Source organism: Elgaria multicarinata, chromosome 3, assembly GCF_023053635.1.
Source record: "Elgaria multicarinata webbii isolate HBS135686 ecotype San Diego chromosome 3, rElgMul1.1.pri, whole genome shotgun sequence".
Taxonomy (NCBI): domain Eukaryota; kingdom Metazoa; phylum Chordata; class Lepidosauria; order Squamata; family Anguidae; genus Elgaria; species Elgaria multicarinata.
Genome location: NC_086173.1, coordinates 50,623,953 through 50,640,839, shown reverse-complemented (window position 1 = coordinate 50,640,839; position 16,887 = coordinate 50,623,953). Strand labels below are relative to the sequence as shown.

General features: G+C 47.2%; 1 protein-coding gene across 2 annotated transcripts in view; it reads left to right on the top strand.

Annotated features, from left to right (window-relative positions):
* SPATA20 (spermatogenesis associated 20) overlaps window positions 1-16,634 on the top strand; it is a 46,540-nt gene extending 29,906 nt beyond the window's left edge. For both annotated transcript variants that reach the window (XM_063120226.1, XM_063120228.1), the window contains exon 16: window positions 16,362-16,634. In XM_063120226.1, coding sequence (XP_062976296.1) covers window positions 16,362-16,532 — 171 coding nt within the window. In that variant the 3' untranslated portion in view covers window positions 16,533-16,634. The remainder of the gene's footprint in view (window positions 1-16,361) is intronic.
* Window positions 16,635-16,887: the final 253 nt, after the last annotated feature.

The following is a 16,887-nucleotide window of genomic DNA, read 5'->3' as shown; positions in this document are numbered from 1 at the left end:
TGCCTTTCCCCCCTGAAATCCCCTTCCCATGGTTTGAGGAAAAAGCCTCCATTGATGTCATTGGGGACTTTTTCCTTTCTTAGCCAATGCACAGGTGGGAAGGGTTTCAAGGAAAATTATGGTGGTGTGGGAAGGAAAGTTTAATCCTATCCTCCTGGTGCATGGTGGTTCCACTCTGAATTGGGGCCATAGACACTTACTCTAGAGTAAAAATAAAAAAAGATTAACTTGTAGTTGTATCTTGTAGTTTACCCTAGTTCTTCACCCCGATGCGCACTGGTGCTCTTCCTGCAGATCCACGGAGGAGGAGAAAAGCCCTTCCTGAGTAAAGGGCTCTCCTCCCTTTTGTGGAAGGCGTCCCCCTTCTCAGGCACTCCCTCCTAGCTTGCTTCCTCCATTTTTCCCCCCAAGGTGAAGGCTGCAGCATCCCCGTGGCTGAGGCTGTGCATCTAGCAAAGGCCACAGCAGCATCTTTCTCTTTTGAAATGGCTTGTTCCACCAGTTGTCGTTCTGGAGCACGTCTCTTTCCACGCAGGGCTCTCAGCCCTCCCTCCCTCCCTCCCTCCCTCCCCAGGGAGAAGCACTCGTTACAATAGCATGTCCCTTGCCCAGCTGTCATCCTTGGATTGCCCAGGCATCTGGCACAGATTCCATGTGGAAATGCTCTGTTCTCTTAGCAGAGTGAATGGTCTGGATGACAGCAAGGAAAATGTTGACTGCAGAGTTTATTTAGCTCTTCTGGAGAGAGGATGGATGAGAGCTGCGCTTTACATGCATCAGGCCAGGGTCTTATATTGCAGAGGTGCTTTGATCTAACCCCAGTTCGTATGGCCCAGGAACTGTCAGTTTGTCTCTTCATGCTTCCAAGTTTGCCAGTGTGTTGATTTCTTCTGTGGCCAAGAAACAAAAATGGTCCAAGTTCTGCTTGCAGAAACCTCTGCTCTGTATATTCTGTATAATGTCTGATTTGCGTTGAATGCATTAGCTGGAGTTTCTCATCATTCATTTTATTTTGCCAGTGATGTTTGGTAGGGGAAAAGGAGGTGGTAAGGGATGAACTGCTTTTGGTGATGGAGGTGGTGTGGATGGGGCAGGGTGTAGAGGGAAACGGAGGTCCTTGAAAAGGAGAGGGTGAGTAGTTTGGCATCTCCAAGAGCCATATCTTGTGCCAGATTCTGTATATGTGCGGAAATGCACAGAGCTCAACACAGAAGTCATGTTTCATGGGAGTCTTCAAATTTTTCTGAAATCTTTTTCTACTGCGGTTCGGAAATGAGGATGATCAGGGATCTGGAAACAAAGCCCTGTGAGGAGAGACTGAAAGAACTGAAAGGGGATGTTTAGCCTGGAGAAGAGAAGACTGAGGGGAGACATGGTAGCACTCTTCAAATACTTGAAAGGTTGTCACACAGAGAAGGGCCAGGATCTCTTCTTGATCGCCCCAGAATGCAGGACACGGAATAACGGGCTCAAGTTGCAAGAAGCTAGATTCCGGCTGGACATCAGGAAAAACTTCCTGACTCTTAGAGCAGTACGACAATGGAATCAGTTACCTAGGGAGGTTGTGGGCTCTCCCACACTAGAGGCCTTGAAGAGGCAGCTGGACAGCCATCAGTCAGGGATGCTTTGAGGTGGATTCCTGCATTGAGCAGGGAGTTGAACTCGATGGCTATAGGCCCCTTCCAACTCTACTCTTCTATGTTTCTATGATTTATTCTCAAGAAAAGAGCCATGATTTCAGCAGAGTAACAAGGTATACTGTAGAGGGTTAGAAGTGGCTGGGACTCAACAGTGGTGAAGTGGCTGGAGAAATTACAGCTTGAGGGCCTAGACATTGCACCCACCAAGCAAATCTTGTGACTGGCACATATATATGAGGAGTTTTGTGTGAAGCTTATAAGGTTAGGAAGTTTGGCCCCTTATGGAGCTTCTTGGACAGCATCAAGAGTAGGACTCGCCTCTCCTGATGCAGGCTAGCAAGATGCAGTGGGTGGAACTGGCACCAATCTGTCAACTGGTAACTGGAACCATTTGCGTGTCATGCTTTTCTTGTGCTACACGTATCCCTGTGGAATTGCAACTAATGAATTTTAATATTTTGGAGTCTTATGTATATGCATTTTCCTGGAGACATCCTGGTGTCTTCTATAGGCATGCACCCACCAATTTTCCTGTACTGCTTGGCTGTTTTCCTGCTAACTGTGGGAGTTTTTCCTGCCCCCTTAGAAAATGTGAAGCAGGCTCCCAGAGCAAGAGTAGACAACTTGTGGCTCAACTCCCATGTTCCTCCATCACTAACGAGGCTGGCTAGGGCTGATGGAAGTTGTAGGCCAAAACATCTGGAGGACCACAAGTTGCCTAAACCTGCCCTAGAACTCAGCACTTCCTTCAGTTTTGGGGCCTTGAGTTTTGCTTCTTCTCTCTTCTGATGAGTGCCAATCATGTGGGTTCTTCCTTGTTAATCCCTCTAGTTCCACTTTTGGGGGCTTAGGGCTGTTACTTCCCCCCCCCAACCTTCCCCCCCCCACCTTCTTTTTTTTTTTGTAAGTAAAAAGGGTATTACATGCTCCAGATTTGGTATGGGGAGGGAAGGATTGCAATTCCTTGGTTTCTCTGCCTGGGTGGCTCGGGGGCAGCCATGGGGCTGTTGAGGGAGGGGCTGTCAGAGTACGGCACCTGAAAGCGGCTCTCACTCACAGCGGAACAGCTGGCTCTCCCAGCGGTTGACATATTTGCTAGGCTGCATCCACACGCCTTGTGACTGACAGCTTGCTTATTGCATAACATGTCAAGTTGAATGAAAGTGGTCCTCAAAAGGAAGAATGAGGGGAGGCTGGTGGTTGTGTACATCTGGACCTGGAATCTCTCTGAAAATGGGAATAAGCAGCCGAAGCTTCAGGGGCTCACAAGCAAGCTATAGGAGCTTGTGATCCTGCCTCCCTGGAACTGTTAAATCAATCAAACTAATCTATTCATGGCATTGGGGATGCGTCACAGGAACACTTGTCTGTGATCGCCATGTGGAGTAATTTACAGTTTTCTGACTGCCTCTTTCTCTGGTGCTTCCTTGCACGCGCTTCTCAAAATGTGAGGAAGGCACTATGACTGCTGAACTGCTTTACAGCAAACAGATCTTAAGATGTGTCTGTAGTTGGTGAAGAACCGGCCTTCATGGTGGCTCTCCCTTTGACCTCAAGCTTCATTACTAATATAGAAAAACCAGAGCAGTTTCTGCTGGGGGACTTGACCTGGCTGCTTCTTGGGCCAGCTGCACCCTCTCTCGGCCTAATCTACCTCATGAGGTTGGTGTGAGGATAAAGTGGGATAAGTCACATGTATGTGCCTCGAGCATTCTACAGGAGGAGCAGGATACATGTAAGTGTGTGTGTTGTGTCTGAGAGGCGAGGGGAAATTAGGGCCTACCTAAATGCGACAGTAATGGTGTCACAATGGCTTTTCTTCTAAACCTAACTGCAGTTTGGGGAGGGGTGATTTTTTTTAATGATTTCAGTGGGGGAGGAATGAGATGGGAATCTCCCCTCCCCACATGCTGTGATCCTGATAAATATCCTCTCCCATGCCCATTTAAGTAAAGAAAAACCGGCAACATGACGGCAAGTGACTCCACCGACATTGTGTGTAGCTAGACCCTCAGAGTGCTTCACTGTTGTAGGCCTGCAGGACCTCCTCAGGAACTGTCCAGCTGGAAGGAACTGCTCTTACGGTGAAGGTTTGGCTTGCAAGCGTCTGTTGGTATGCACCTGGCATCTTCCAGACTTGCTCCTGCAGTGCCCTGTCCTGCACTCGGAGCCGTTTGCTGCAGCCTGTTACCTGCGTCTCTCACTGCTCTTCTTCTGCCTCCATCTCTCCCTCTGCCTTCTCATAGCAGGATTAAAGGCAGTGACCCACTTTGCCACTGTCGAAAGCGCCGTGTTGGCAGCAGGGAGCCACGCCTGCCAGTGCCCGCGTTAATAAATTACTCCATTCCCAACAGCTGTATCAGCTTTTTGTTCTCCGCAACCTATACACATTCTGGGGAGGGGGCCCCCAGATGAACCAGTGGAGGGAGCCTAGAGAAGGGAGCATGATCAAATCAAACAGCATGGAAATTAAATTCCATTCTCACAGTTTAATTCAATTTCCTCTTAACTGCAGCAAAGAGCTTGGGAAGAAAAGCTGTGCCTGTCAAAAAAGGAGAAAAAAAAGAAGATACCCCCTGAGGAAACCTTGACTGGTTAGGAATTTGGGACTGTGGGGCAGGGAGGCAGTGATGGGTAGATGCCCGCAGGTCTTCCCCTATTTATCTTACATAAAATGAATAGTGAGAAGAAAATGCCTGTGCCTTTTTAAAGGCCCCCCCACTTCACACCGCCAGCATGGTTTCTTCTTCCTTTTTAGCTGAATGCATCCGTGACATGTTGCCACCACCTGCTGGCCATTTAGAGGAGCAGCGGCAATGGCTGGGCGGTGAAAGAAACCTCAGGCCAAGGGTCTGCCGCTCTGCTCAGGAACAGGAAAATGAAGTGGAAATTTCACTGGGTGGTTTCCGGTATCCATAATGAGCTGTCGAACTCCATGTAGCATTGCAGGGTCCCTGTATAAATTGCAAGGTTATGTGTGTAAGGTGACCGTAGTGAGCTCGAAGGCTTGGACTGTGGATCAAAGGGGCCACAGCTCAATGGTAGAGCACCTGCTTTGTGTGAAGAAGGTACCAGGTTCGATCCCCGGCTTCTCCAGGTAGGCCTGGAAGAACTGCCTGAAATCCTGGAGAGCTGCTGCCCGTCAGCATTGACAGTATTGGGCAAGATGGACCAAGGGTCTGACTCAGTATAAGGCAGCTTCCTATGTTCCTAAGTCATCCCTATCACTTATATGTGTGCCTCTTAAATCCATACCATTACAAAGGGGTGGGGGGAGAGAATCTCTAAGCTTGGGGGGATGCTAATCTGGCCCTCCTTGGGCCCCAGTCCAGCTCTCTGGGGCTCCCCAGATGGCCACGTCCCCTTCCCCTTCCCTCTGGTCATTTGGTGTTTTCACTGCTTTTGTGCAGTTTTGTCCTCATTGTAAAAGGTTGAAATGCCTTTTCTAAGGCCTAGTGACTGGCAGGAAGAGCGTTCAGCTACAATATGCTGGTATTGGTGGCCCTCCCACTTTTGCCTCTGGCCCCGACCATTACTGGAATGCTGCCCCTGAGAGTATTCCCTTCTGGCTGAGGGAGGTTCCACACCCCTGCTTTAAAGGGGCAGATGGGTTAGAATCACAGAATAGTAGGGTTGGAAGGGGCCTATAAGGCCATCGAGTCCAACCCCCTGCTTATTGTATGGTTCTACATGGTGCTTTGGTGATTGCTATTTGGCTTGCCATTTGTGACAAGAGCATGGGAGCAGTATTTATTTTATTTTATTTATTTTATTTAATTACATTTATATACCGCCCCACAGCCGAAGCTCTCTGGGCGGTTTACAACAATTCAAAATAGTAAACATTAAAAGTATACAATAATTTTAAAAAACATGAAAACAGTATAAAAACAACAGTATCCATTTAAAAACAACAATTCTGGGGTCCATTAAAAACAAACTTAACGTTGTTAAATGCTGTTAAAATGCCTGGGAGAAGAGAAAAGTCTTGACCTGGCGCCGAAAAGATAACAATGTTGGCGCCAGGCGAGCCTCATTGGGAAGATCATTCCACAGTCAGGGGGCAACCACTGAGAAGGCCCTCTCCCTTGTTGCCACTTTCTGAGCTTCCCTCGGAGTAGGCACTCGGAGGAGGACCTTAGATGTTGAGCACAGTGTATGGGTAGGTTCATGTCGGGAGAGGCATTCCATCAGGTATATAGGTCTCAACCCCACATGTCTTGGAATCGTCAGACCTGAATCCAGTGTCTCTTGGCGTCCTGCAAGCAGGACATTCTCTCAGCAGGATCAAGTAGAATGCTCCTCATCAACCTCTTCTGTTGCCTGTCCCTCTTCCTCCTTGCAAGTGGCCTAATTGGCTTCAATAATCCAGTCATTATTACCAGCTAACAAGAACAACAGCAACAACAACAATGAAAACCCACCCGGGCAGTGTGAACTCGTTCTCCACTTCCTGTAGTATCTTGATGAAGAATAGCCGGCACTGGGATCCTCCTCAGTACAGCACAAGGAAAACTAGAACCAGGCCACAGATTCCTTCAGGGGAAGAGCAAACTAGTTCTAACTAATCTGGGTAAAGGCTTGGCTCAGAATGGAATCCCAGGATATTTCCGCACGTCAGAAACTCAGCCCCTCGCCTGGCCTTGTGGAAATCCATTAAGTGAAAGACACAGAACACCAGCTGGGTGTTAGTCAGTGGTTATATTATTTCAGGCATCGTACATCGCTAACTACCCATGCGCCACCTGGTAGCCATCTTGGCCTGAATTTTAATGCATTCATGCATGAACAACAGAAATAAAAAGAGAAACAAAGATGTTGGAAAATGTGATGGAATTGAGGAAAAATGCCAGAGCGTGTCAGAAATCAAGATGGGCAATTGAAATTATTTGGGGCATGCAAGACATTCTCCACTGTGGGTTAGGTAGTTAAGTGCATACTAATGAAGCCCAGGCAGTGGCAATTTGCACTGGTTGACGTGGTGGCACCGGTTGCCTAGCCTTGGAAAAGCCCATCCTCCTAAACGGCACCATGGCCTGCTGTGCCGAAAAGGCAACGTCTTCATTTTCTCTTTGCAACTCCTGTTTCCCATCCATTGATCTTCCTTCCTGTAGGTGATGAAACAGCTCTGACTCACTTCCCCTGGAGATGGGCTTGCTGTGCAGCGAGGGCTCTTTAAAGGAAACATCAACACGTCACTTGACATCCTTCTTTGCACAGTGGCGGGAAGGTGCTGGTAGCAAAACCTACCAGGGTGAACCTAATTAATTTGGTCATTCCAGTAATTAATTCTTCGCAAAACAACAGAGGAACATTTTGCTTGGAGTGAAGAGAAGGAAATAACAACAACGGAACCCGTTTTAAAGTTGAAAGAGAAGGCAGCTTTACTTTACGCAGAAAATATGGAGAGTCTGCATTGGAAGGACAGCTATTTTTCCATGCTGAGGCAGCATGTGAGGACAGAACTGTATGTCACATCTCTCCTTAGAGCCCAGCTGCTGCTTCTGCTCTGTAAATTGGGGCCAGGAGGGCATGAATTCCTCTGGTGAAGTGCTGTGGGCTTAGGCCTTTCCCCACCCGGCAACTTCCATCCTCCCCTTCACAGCAAATTGCACTCCACTGGCCCTAACTGGCAGCTGAGAAGCAGCAGCCACAAACTGTGAAGGCAGAAACCTGAATATGTAATTTCATCCTCATGGGACCACCAGAGGTGCAGGCTAAAAGTGCAGCTGGCCTACCTTCTGATGTGCTGAGCGTAGGTGATCAAGGTTTGTATATTCCATGCAAAAATATTTTGGAATGAAATTGTTGACATAGGCGACCTGAGAAAATTCAAGATCCATGAAAACTAAAATACCAAAATTTGTTTGCATGACTACTCGGTATCAATTCAGGCAAAACATCCTGTGTTAGTCCACCACATCTTTCATTTTCACGTTGGACCAGAACTGCCTTCTAATCAGTTGGGTCGACATGTCCCAGTTGGTCAATAGCTTAAGGAATGTAGGGTGAAGTCTGGAAAGGGTGTGAGGGACTTTTCTCAAGTGTCCTTTATTGTGCTAGGCATCCTCCATTTTCTTTTCCAAGTATAGGAACCAAGAAGACTTGCAAGGCCAGAAGGGAAAGTGTAACAGCGTTTAACTTTTCTGAGCCACCAGGACTAGAGCTTCGAACCTTTGATTGTGCGCAGTACCCTCATGTGGTGAGCTCTGAGAACTGTGTCTTCCTAACAGTTGATGTAATGCTGTGGGCTTGCCATGTCCACTTAGGCTGGCCATTGGATACTCCTGAAGAACTTTAACTGGTTTCCTGTTTGGGCCGCTGCCTAGCCTGAGAAATAAGGTCCTCTTGGCTTTGGCTCATTTCTCTGCATCCTTTAGCTCTGACTCTCTAGGTCCTCTTGGCCTGTCTAGTTCAGATCGAGGTTTTCAGGGTTGCTGATCTGAAGCAGTTGCACTTACTGGAAGGGCAAGGCAGAATCTAGTCAGGTTATGCAGAGTCAAGGCCAGCTATTCAGAATGGCAAGGCAAGTTCAGAACAGGCAGGGTCTGTGAGAACTCTGGACAGATCTATGCTGGCTGGAACTCACTCAGGAAGAGCTGTTGTCTCAGCAACATGCAAAGGTCTTCTGAGGCTTTATTAAGCTGGCTGATCTGGGCCTGCTGTTAACTCCATCCCCACTAAGAAGCTTTCTGTCTTTTAAAGGGCCATTGCTGAATTCTCAAGCTGTTGGCTCCTCCAGCATGGGGTAATGAAGACTGCATTGGGAGGTGGGTGTCCCTTGTGGTCCAAAGAAGCTGGTAAAGTCTGGCTTGAAAGTCCTGGGAATAAGAGATGCTAGTTCACTGGACAATTCTTCCTCCACCTCAGAGACTTCCTCTGAGTCAGATGGAGGGTCAAGGCCAAAGAATATGTCATATCTCCTGGTTCCTAGTTCCCTTCTGACAGCTGCTTATGGCTCAGTCTTGACACAAATCTGCATATCTTGTTTTTGTTGAAATCTGCCTCCCATTTGGGGCAATTTTCAGCACTCTATGCAAAACAATTTCACATTGTGTCTTTGCTGTCAGTGCCCTCTTCCCTCGCAGTCCATGGCCTCATTTGCTTTCACTGTTGGCTGTGGCGGCCCAAGTCAATGAAGCCGCAGTGCTCTCTGTCATGATGATGCCCATGAACACTGGTAAACAAAATCCCTGGGCTTCCCACAGCTGATCAGGTTAAATGACAGCATGACAGCAAATGAGGCTGAGGACAGTGAGGGCAAAGAAGGAGGCAAATGGCACTAAGAAGCAGCAGCAGTCTAGGATACCAAAAAGTGGCGAACGGTGTCAAAGCAGCAATGTAAATAGGCTGCGTGAGGGGTGTTTTGCTGTATTGAAGGTGCTCCGTCAAAAGTGAATCTTGAAACTGGAGAGGATTCCGCATCAGTCTCATCTAGATCACAACCACAAACCTGAGGAGTGTCATGGAGGGAAAGAGAAAGCAGGGTCACATCCCATTCTGGCACAGAATCAAAGAGCAGTGTGGGTAGACGGGGTGGATTTGGGCCGGAGTTTGCATTCTGGTTTATTATTCCCTGCCCTGCTAATGGCCTAAGGGTAATTATGAAGGATTTCATTATCTCCTTTGTCCACTGAGTGCTAATGCTCTGGCTTTCCTTTATCCTGCCTGAGCAAGAGGACCTCGGGGAGGCTGCAAAAAAACGAATTAATGAATTTCAGGTTGGACATGAATTGGTAATTAATCACTCCTGGAATTCAAGATAAAGCCAACGAAAGAGAATGACAGACACAATAAAGTAAGAAAGAAAATATGGTGTAGACGGAGGGGTTGGGTGGGGGCTCTGTTATCTGGTTTGAATACACCAGAGAGGTTTTGTGGGCAAAACGGATGGCTTATAGGAACACTCCTGGCCCTGACTCAGGTAGAGCAAAGTGAAACTGGTGGGTTTTATGGGGAGGATGAGGGTCCTTTGAGGTGGGATCAAGGGAACTTAACCCCCCCCCCAAAAAAAGGGGTGAATGATACTAACAGTTGTCTTGAGTTAAGTGTTTGATAACAGATTTGATGAAAAAATGGCGGGAAAGCAAAGAGTGAGTAGTAGGGACTCCATTGGGGGGAGACTAAAGCAGCAGAGCGAATCAAGGGAATCTTTGGGGGACAGGGAGTATGTATGTGTGTATGTAGTAAATATTTAGATATGTCCTTGACTGGCTGATGAAAGCTGTGATTTTGCCTTACTCAAAAGCTGAATCAAGCTGTGTGTAGGGAGGTGTTTTGATCTATGCAGCCACTGCTTTCTAGAAGAGGGTGAAAGCTTTTTGTAAGTGTGGGTTGAAGCAACTTACGCAGTGGCTGACTTTGGAAGGGAAGAGTGGGAAGGCAGGCAACATTACACTCTATCTGTGAACAGATGTAGCACACTACATGCCACGTGCTATAACCAAATGGGAAGTGGTTTTGTATTATTAATTGTGGCTAGGCAGATGGACACAGAGGCTGCCTCTGTTGGTGAGGCCTGTATGATGTGGTGGTGGTGCCTGAGGATCTCTCTCCAGATCAGTTTGTGTGCCCATTTGTGTGTGTGTGTTCAAGCGCAGCGCAATAAACACACAAGAGTACAACTGACTTCCTGTCACTTTTACACTTTGTGCTTGCTGGGGAAACAGTAACAAGCACTTGCTATAGCTTGAGGTCAGTGTACCACCTACCACAATCTTTGTGAGGTACCATTTTGCAAAGAGTGTCATTATCGATTGCCCATCTGACACACAAGAATATCTAGAAATTGTTGGGTGTTCAGGCCCAAGCAGGCGTAAGTACTTTGGACAAGAGGCAGGCAGGCAGGGTTAAGATTGAGTCAAGGCCAACAGTTTGGTGACCTCTCTTAGTGACAAGCGGATCAAAATGAGGGAAGGTAGCAGCCCTGGGAGCTGTCTATCAACCAGGGGCACCAAATTGGCCCTCTGCGATCACCTGATGTCCCGTGCCTGGAGGATTATTGACTGTGGTAGGAATGCCCTAGCTGAAATAGTCCATAGGGGCCTCCTCTGACTAGCATCCCTAGTGGCACAGGGAGCTGGGGTCTAGTAGGGAAATGCTGCCAGTTCAGGTTTCGCAGTGCTTCACAGAAATTACCTGTTCGCTTCCCTACCACCATCCCAAAGGGTAGTTGAGTAGTGCTGAGTGCCCTCTGTTCCTTTAATACCGCATTTCTTCAATTGTAAGACGCCATCGATTGTAAGACGCACACTAATTTCAGTACCACCAACAGGAAAAAAACAACCCCAAGACACACCCGCGATTCTAAGATGCACCCTGTTTTTAGAGATGTTTATATGGGGAAAAAAGTGCGTCTTAGAATTGAAGAAATACGGTACATTACATATGTGTGAGTAAACATGTCTGGGAGTGCATGCTCTCTCTCTCTCTCCCTCTTTTGCATGTGCGCGCGCGCACACACACACACACACACACACACTGCAGAGCTGTCTTCTTTGTTTTCATGGGAGGAAACAGTGTGATGCATTCACCGCTTGTGATCCCCTTTGCTGTTCATTTCCTTCTTCCCTTATAAACCAGCCGCTGTGTGTGTGTGTGTGTGTGTGTGTGTGTGTGTGCGCGCGTGCGTGAGAGAGAGAGAGAGAGAGAGAGAGAGAGAGAGAGAGAGAGAGGTCGTTTGTCCTGTAATGACAGAAGTACTTCGTGTATCTTCCAAACTCTTTGATTTCAGCATGGCCTGGCCTGTTTTACACCTTGAACAGACGTGGATGCTCCTCGCTCCTGACAAGTTTCATCCCAATGCACTTTCCATTAATGCCCAGGACCCAGGGGAGCTAATAATAATTTTCTGTATTGTAAAAATTAATTAGCGCTGCGGCCGTTCCTTTCTCAGGCATGATTAGAGCATTTCTGGCAGGGGTGACCCAATGGCTCTGCGGCAGGAGCCACTGCAGCTTTGATCTGGCCTAGAAACCACCCCGGCGGCCCCAATTCGAAATGCCTGTGGAGAGAAAGAGCAGAGTGGGGGAGAAGGGCGTAGGGGTATTTTCCAGGGTGCATTGAAACTGGGAATACAGTGGAAAGGAGGCCCCTGTGAGAAGGGAGGCTGCCAAGCAGGGGATAGGTTTGCACAAGGGAAAGGGTATTTAGAGAAGCAGTGAGGTGTAGTTCAATTAAAGAGCACATATAATTAAAGGGAGAAGATGTGGAAGGAAAGGAAGCACACAGGCATTTAGAACTGAAAAGGGCCTGTGGAGGGAGATGCAGCCGTGGAGCAGGCTGGGAGCGTGTGTAGGGATAGGATGCTCAAGGAAGAGCCATTGGAGAGCCAAACGTAATGATGCACGTGGACCTCAAGCAGATGGAGTCGAATATAGGGATGCAGCAGACATCCGCAATGGATTCAAATAAGATCAGATTTCTATGAACGTGACCTGCAGTTTCCACAGCAGATTGGCGTTTTCAGAGTCATGTGGATTCCGCAGACTTGCGGAACAGATTTTTTTTTTAATTTGCTGTGCGTGTGTGCACACTAATGCTTACAAATTAGCACAAGTGCTAATTAGAGCTAATATGCATTAGCACGAGTGGAATGAAGTTCTCATTGGGGGGATCTACACTACTGCTTTAAAGCGCTTTATAACAGTTTTGACAACTGTTGGGGCCCAGGACACACTGCATATACAGTTTTCAAAACGTTTTCAAAGTGCTTTAAAGCGCTTTAAAAGCAGTTGTGTAGATCCCGCCATAGATCCCTAAAAGTATCCAATTCCCTCAAGGAGTGGACCATGGAACAAGAGATGCCTGACAATCCACGAAACCCAGATGGAATGGATTGAATAAAATCTGTGCCTCCCCAGCCAAACCTCAGGAAGGGAGCTGGCTGGTTCTGTTCTAAAGGTCAGGCAGAGCGGGAGCTCTGAGGCCCCGCCCCATGCCGCTGCCACAAAAGGAGCAGCACAGTGGCAGAGCGTCACTGTTTCTTTAAACAGTCATGGGTGGGTTGTGGAGCCCTCCTGCCCTGCTGATTCGTCTTGGCACACTGTTATAGTTATAGTGGGGTGGATGTAGTTGGGACACCTGTGCGTTTGTACCAGTGGCCCTGCCATGGCCTGAAATGCTGGGAGCAGGAGATTGCAGCATAGAGCATCGAGGAATTTGGGTCCCTGCTTGGAGGGGGAGAGCTCTTAGTGTGCCAGAGGGAGGGGACTGGTGCGCTTGATGTGGCTGGCTGGTGGCAACTGGTCTGCCCACTTCTTGCTCTATCTTGGCACACTTTGTTCTCCCTGGCCAACCAGTTCTTGGCTGGCTGAAGGTGGGGCTGGGTTGGTTCAAAACTGAGAGGGAGGGAACCTCTGCCCTCTAGTCCGCTCCCACCTCCATTCCACAGTAGAGTCTTTCTGTCTGTCTTACAACCCCCTTCACGCAGTTGGTGAATAGCCACACCCGCTGAGTGTTTAGTTTTAGTGGGAAAAGGTACTTGCACATGTACAGCTCCTCCACCCAATTTGGGAACCCTGATTGGTGCATACAGCTCATTTCTCACTCTTGCTGAACGTGCAGCCACTGGGGAACATGGCCAGTGTTTGCATTCGTGTGGGAGGGACTCGTTAGCCAAAGTTCATTGAACACATGATGGGGGTTGTACGAACATCCTTTTGGTGTCTGTAGCATGCACGATGAAGCTAGTTTGTGTGTCAGATTCATCTTTTGGGCAAGCAGAAGGTCCAAGTGATGAGCTATTTAGCTTCCGATGCCAGCTTGACATTCAGCTCCTTGTGTGATCTGGGAGCAATCTGACGCCAGGGGAGCAGTGCTGGCTAGAACTTGGGCTAGGCCTACGTGCGGGAAGCTGCCATGCTGTAAAAGTAATTAATGCAGTTTGAGTTCAATTAGAGCGGCGTGTTTGAAGCCTGTTGGGCAAGCGGGGGTGGCAACAGCATGATTCTGTTGATCACAGCTTCATTGTGGTGGCACAGATGGGGCTGAAGGGGAGAGGGCGGCAGGCAGATGGGAGGGGGGGAACACAGACTCCCTTCCCCAAATTGCTTCACAGCGCCGCACGCGGCCCCAGATCGCGAGTGGCAGGGCATGGACAAATAGAGACATGCTTGCATGAGTCACATCTCCACATCGCCTCATGTCCAGAATCTCCCCCAAGCGAATGTTGAAGCAGGAGAATACCGTGGGCTTGCTTACACAGTCGGGCTACTGTGGTCGTTTCCAGTTTCTTATCCTGAGTAATCATCTCCTCAGGCTTCTTCTCGTGTATTGAGTTTGTCACCTCGGACCCGGGCTTGACAGCTCTGGAGACGCCCAGCACCTTAGGCAAGGGACGAGTGGCACATGTTCCACTTCTCCCCTTTTTGCCCAGCATGCTGATAGAGACCCTGTTATTGCTTACACTGCATGCTCCCTTGAGATGACAACAGAACAAAGGAAGAAGATGCCGATTGTTCTAAGAAATGGATCTGGAAGTCATCTAGTTGGAAAGCCTGCACAGAAGGCAGGGTCATCCATTCCAATAATTCTTAACAAGGTTGCTTCCACACTAGCCATTTAATCTGAAATTACCATATTTGTTCATATGCTTCTTATGGAGACTCCATATGTTGTTGCCAAGCCATTGCATTCCACTGTTTTCTGTGTTGTGTTCCTGACTGTTTTCAGACATGATTTGTGGTGATTTTTTCCCCACTTAAAATGCCATTGCAGCTTGTTCATTGTGGGCAGCCAAAGTGCTACTGAGTTTTTCCAGGGATACTGAGCCTTTAATTAGAAGCTTCCTCCTTGTACCTGTTGTCTCTAATTGCTTTCTGTTCATCACATCACTTTATCACTGATGGATTGCCTGATAGTCAATTCCTGTTCCCTGCAGGGGGAGGTGGGCTTTAATTACTGTCATTCTCTTATTTTTTTCTTTAATTTTTATTGTGGAAAAGCACTGTTTTGTAATAAAAAAATAATGAAAGGAAACCAGTCATTTATAAATGTGGTTTATATATATTGTAATATTATTTTTTAAAGGTACCTACTATAGGGTGACCATATTAAAAGGAGGACAGGGCTCCTGTATCTTTAACAGTTGCATAGAAAAGGGGAAATCAGCAGGTGTCATTCATATATATGGGGAACCTGGTGAAATTCCCTCTTCATCACAACAGTTAAAGTGCAGGAGCTATACTAGAGTGACCAGATTTAAAAGAGGGCAGGGCACCTGCAGCTTTAACTGTTGTGATAAAGAGGAAATTTCACCAGGTTCTCCATATGTACAAATGACACCTGCTGAAATTCCCTTTTCTATGCAACTGTTGAAGATACAGGAGCTGTGTCCTCCTTTTCATATGGTCAACCTAACCTACTAACTAATGAAGAATGAATCAGTAATGTTGCCGGTACTCTGAACAGAAAGCACTTAGTAGCCAATGTTATGAAAAGAAAGCTTCTGATTAAAGTTGCAGAAGATTTTTGTTGAATAGGACTTACTTCTGAGTAAACATTATGGTGAGATTTTAGCATTAATAGACTGGGAGTCAGGAGATCTGGTTTGTAGTCCTCATTCGGCCATGGAAGTTCACCGGGTGACTTTGGGCCAGTCACAGACTCTCAGCCCAACCTACCTCACAGGATGGTTGTTGTGAGGATAAAGTGGAGAGGAGGAGGATTATGTACGCTGCCTTGAGTTCCTTGGAGGAAAAAAGTGGGATATAAATGTCATAAATAAATAAAATTATAAATAAATAAATAAAAAGTGCTGTGTGGTACTGCCAGTTTAATCCTGCTTCCTGCTGATTGTGGGATTTCAGCAGTGCTAAAGAGGTACTCTTATGGAAACAACCCAGGCTAACTGATACAACGAAGATTACAGTGTATCAGAAGCAGAGAACAGGCGAGGCCAAGGTGAGCCATTTTCAAGGTGCCAATGGAGCCACACGAAAAAGCCTCCGAGAGCTAACCCAGGTGGCTCATAGAAGCATCTTGGGTTCCATACAGTGGAGAAAATGGGAGGGAGGGAATCCACAGCTTATTATTATTATTATTTATTTATATAGCACCATCGATGTACATGGTGCTGTACAGATAACACAGTAAATAGCAAGACCCTGCCGCATAGGCTTACAATCTAATAAAGTTGTAGTAAACAATAAGAAGGGAAGGAGAATGCAAACAGGCACAGGGAAGTGTAAACAGGCACCGGGAAGGGTGAAGCTAACAGTATAGAGTCAGAACAAACTCAAAGTTTAAAAGCTATAGGGAAAAGAAAAGTTTTTAGCTGTGTTTTAAAAGCTGTGATTGAGTTGGTAGTTCTCAGGTGTTCTGGAAGAGCATTCCAGGCATGAGGGGCAGCAGAGGAAAATGGGCGAAGCCGAGCAAGGGAAGTAGAGACCCTTGGGCAGGCAAGAAGCATGGCATCAGAGGAGCGAAGAGCACGAGCGGGGCAATAGTGTGAGATGATCTGCTAATAGTGTGAGATGATCTGCTAATCTGACAGCTAATCTGACATTGCATCTCTGAGATTTCAGGGGATATTAGTCAGACTGGTGGTGCTTAGGGGGGGAGCAGGTTGTGCCCTAACCATCATCTTCACCTGTGATCTTGTATTATTATTATTATTATTATTATTATTATTATTATTATTATTATTATTATTATTATTATTTATGTCATTCTCCAGTTTGTTATTTCCAAGACAAATGTTCTTGTTTCTCTCCATCTCAGGTGCTGATTCTTGCTGATGGGGATATGAATGGATTCCTGTACCATCACCTGGGCTTCCTCTCCTCTCTGGAGAAGAAAGACGGAAAAGCCACTGCTTATCTGTGTGAAAACTTTGCCTGCTCCTTGCCTGTCACCTCCAGCCAGGAGCTCCGCCGCATGCTGTTGCCCTGAGCCTGGTAGCCGTTGCTTCAGTGGGCATGAGAAGAGAGCGCCCCAAATTTAATGAGACCGTACTAGCCGCTTGGACCTCACAATAAAGTCCCCTTCAGAATAGCCTGGCTGTGGCCACTTCAGTCTACCTTCTTCCCCATCCCCCATGCCGGGAAGATGCATGTTCAGGAGTCCTCATGTTTCTTCACTTATTGGGGATAAAGGATGTTACTAAGAGGACTGGCTACCAACACATAAAGAGTAAATTTTAACCCCATCTTCAGAACCCCAAGCACTGACATTTTCATCTAAGGTAGTATCATCTAACAGGTGCTTGGCTTCTGTATATTTTTGGTTCTTGCTACAGCCCTGAGAG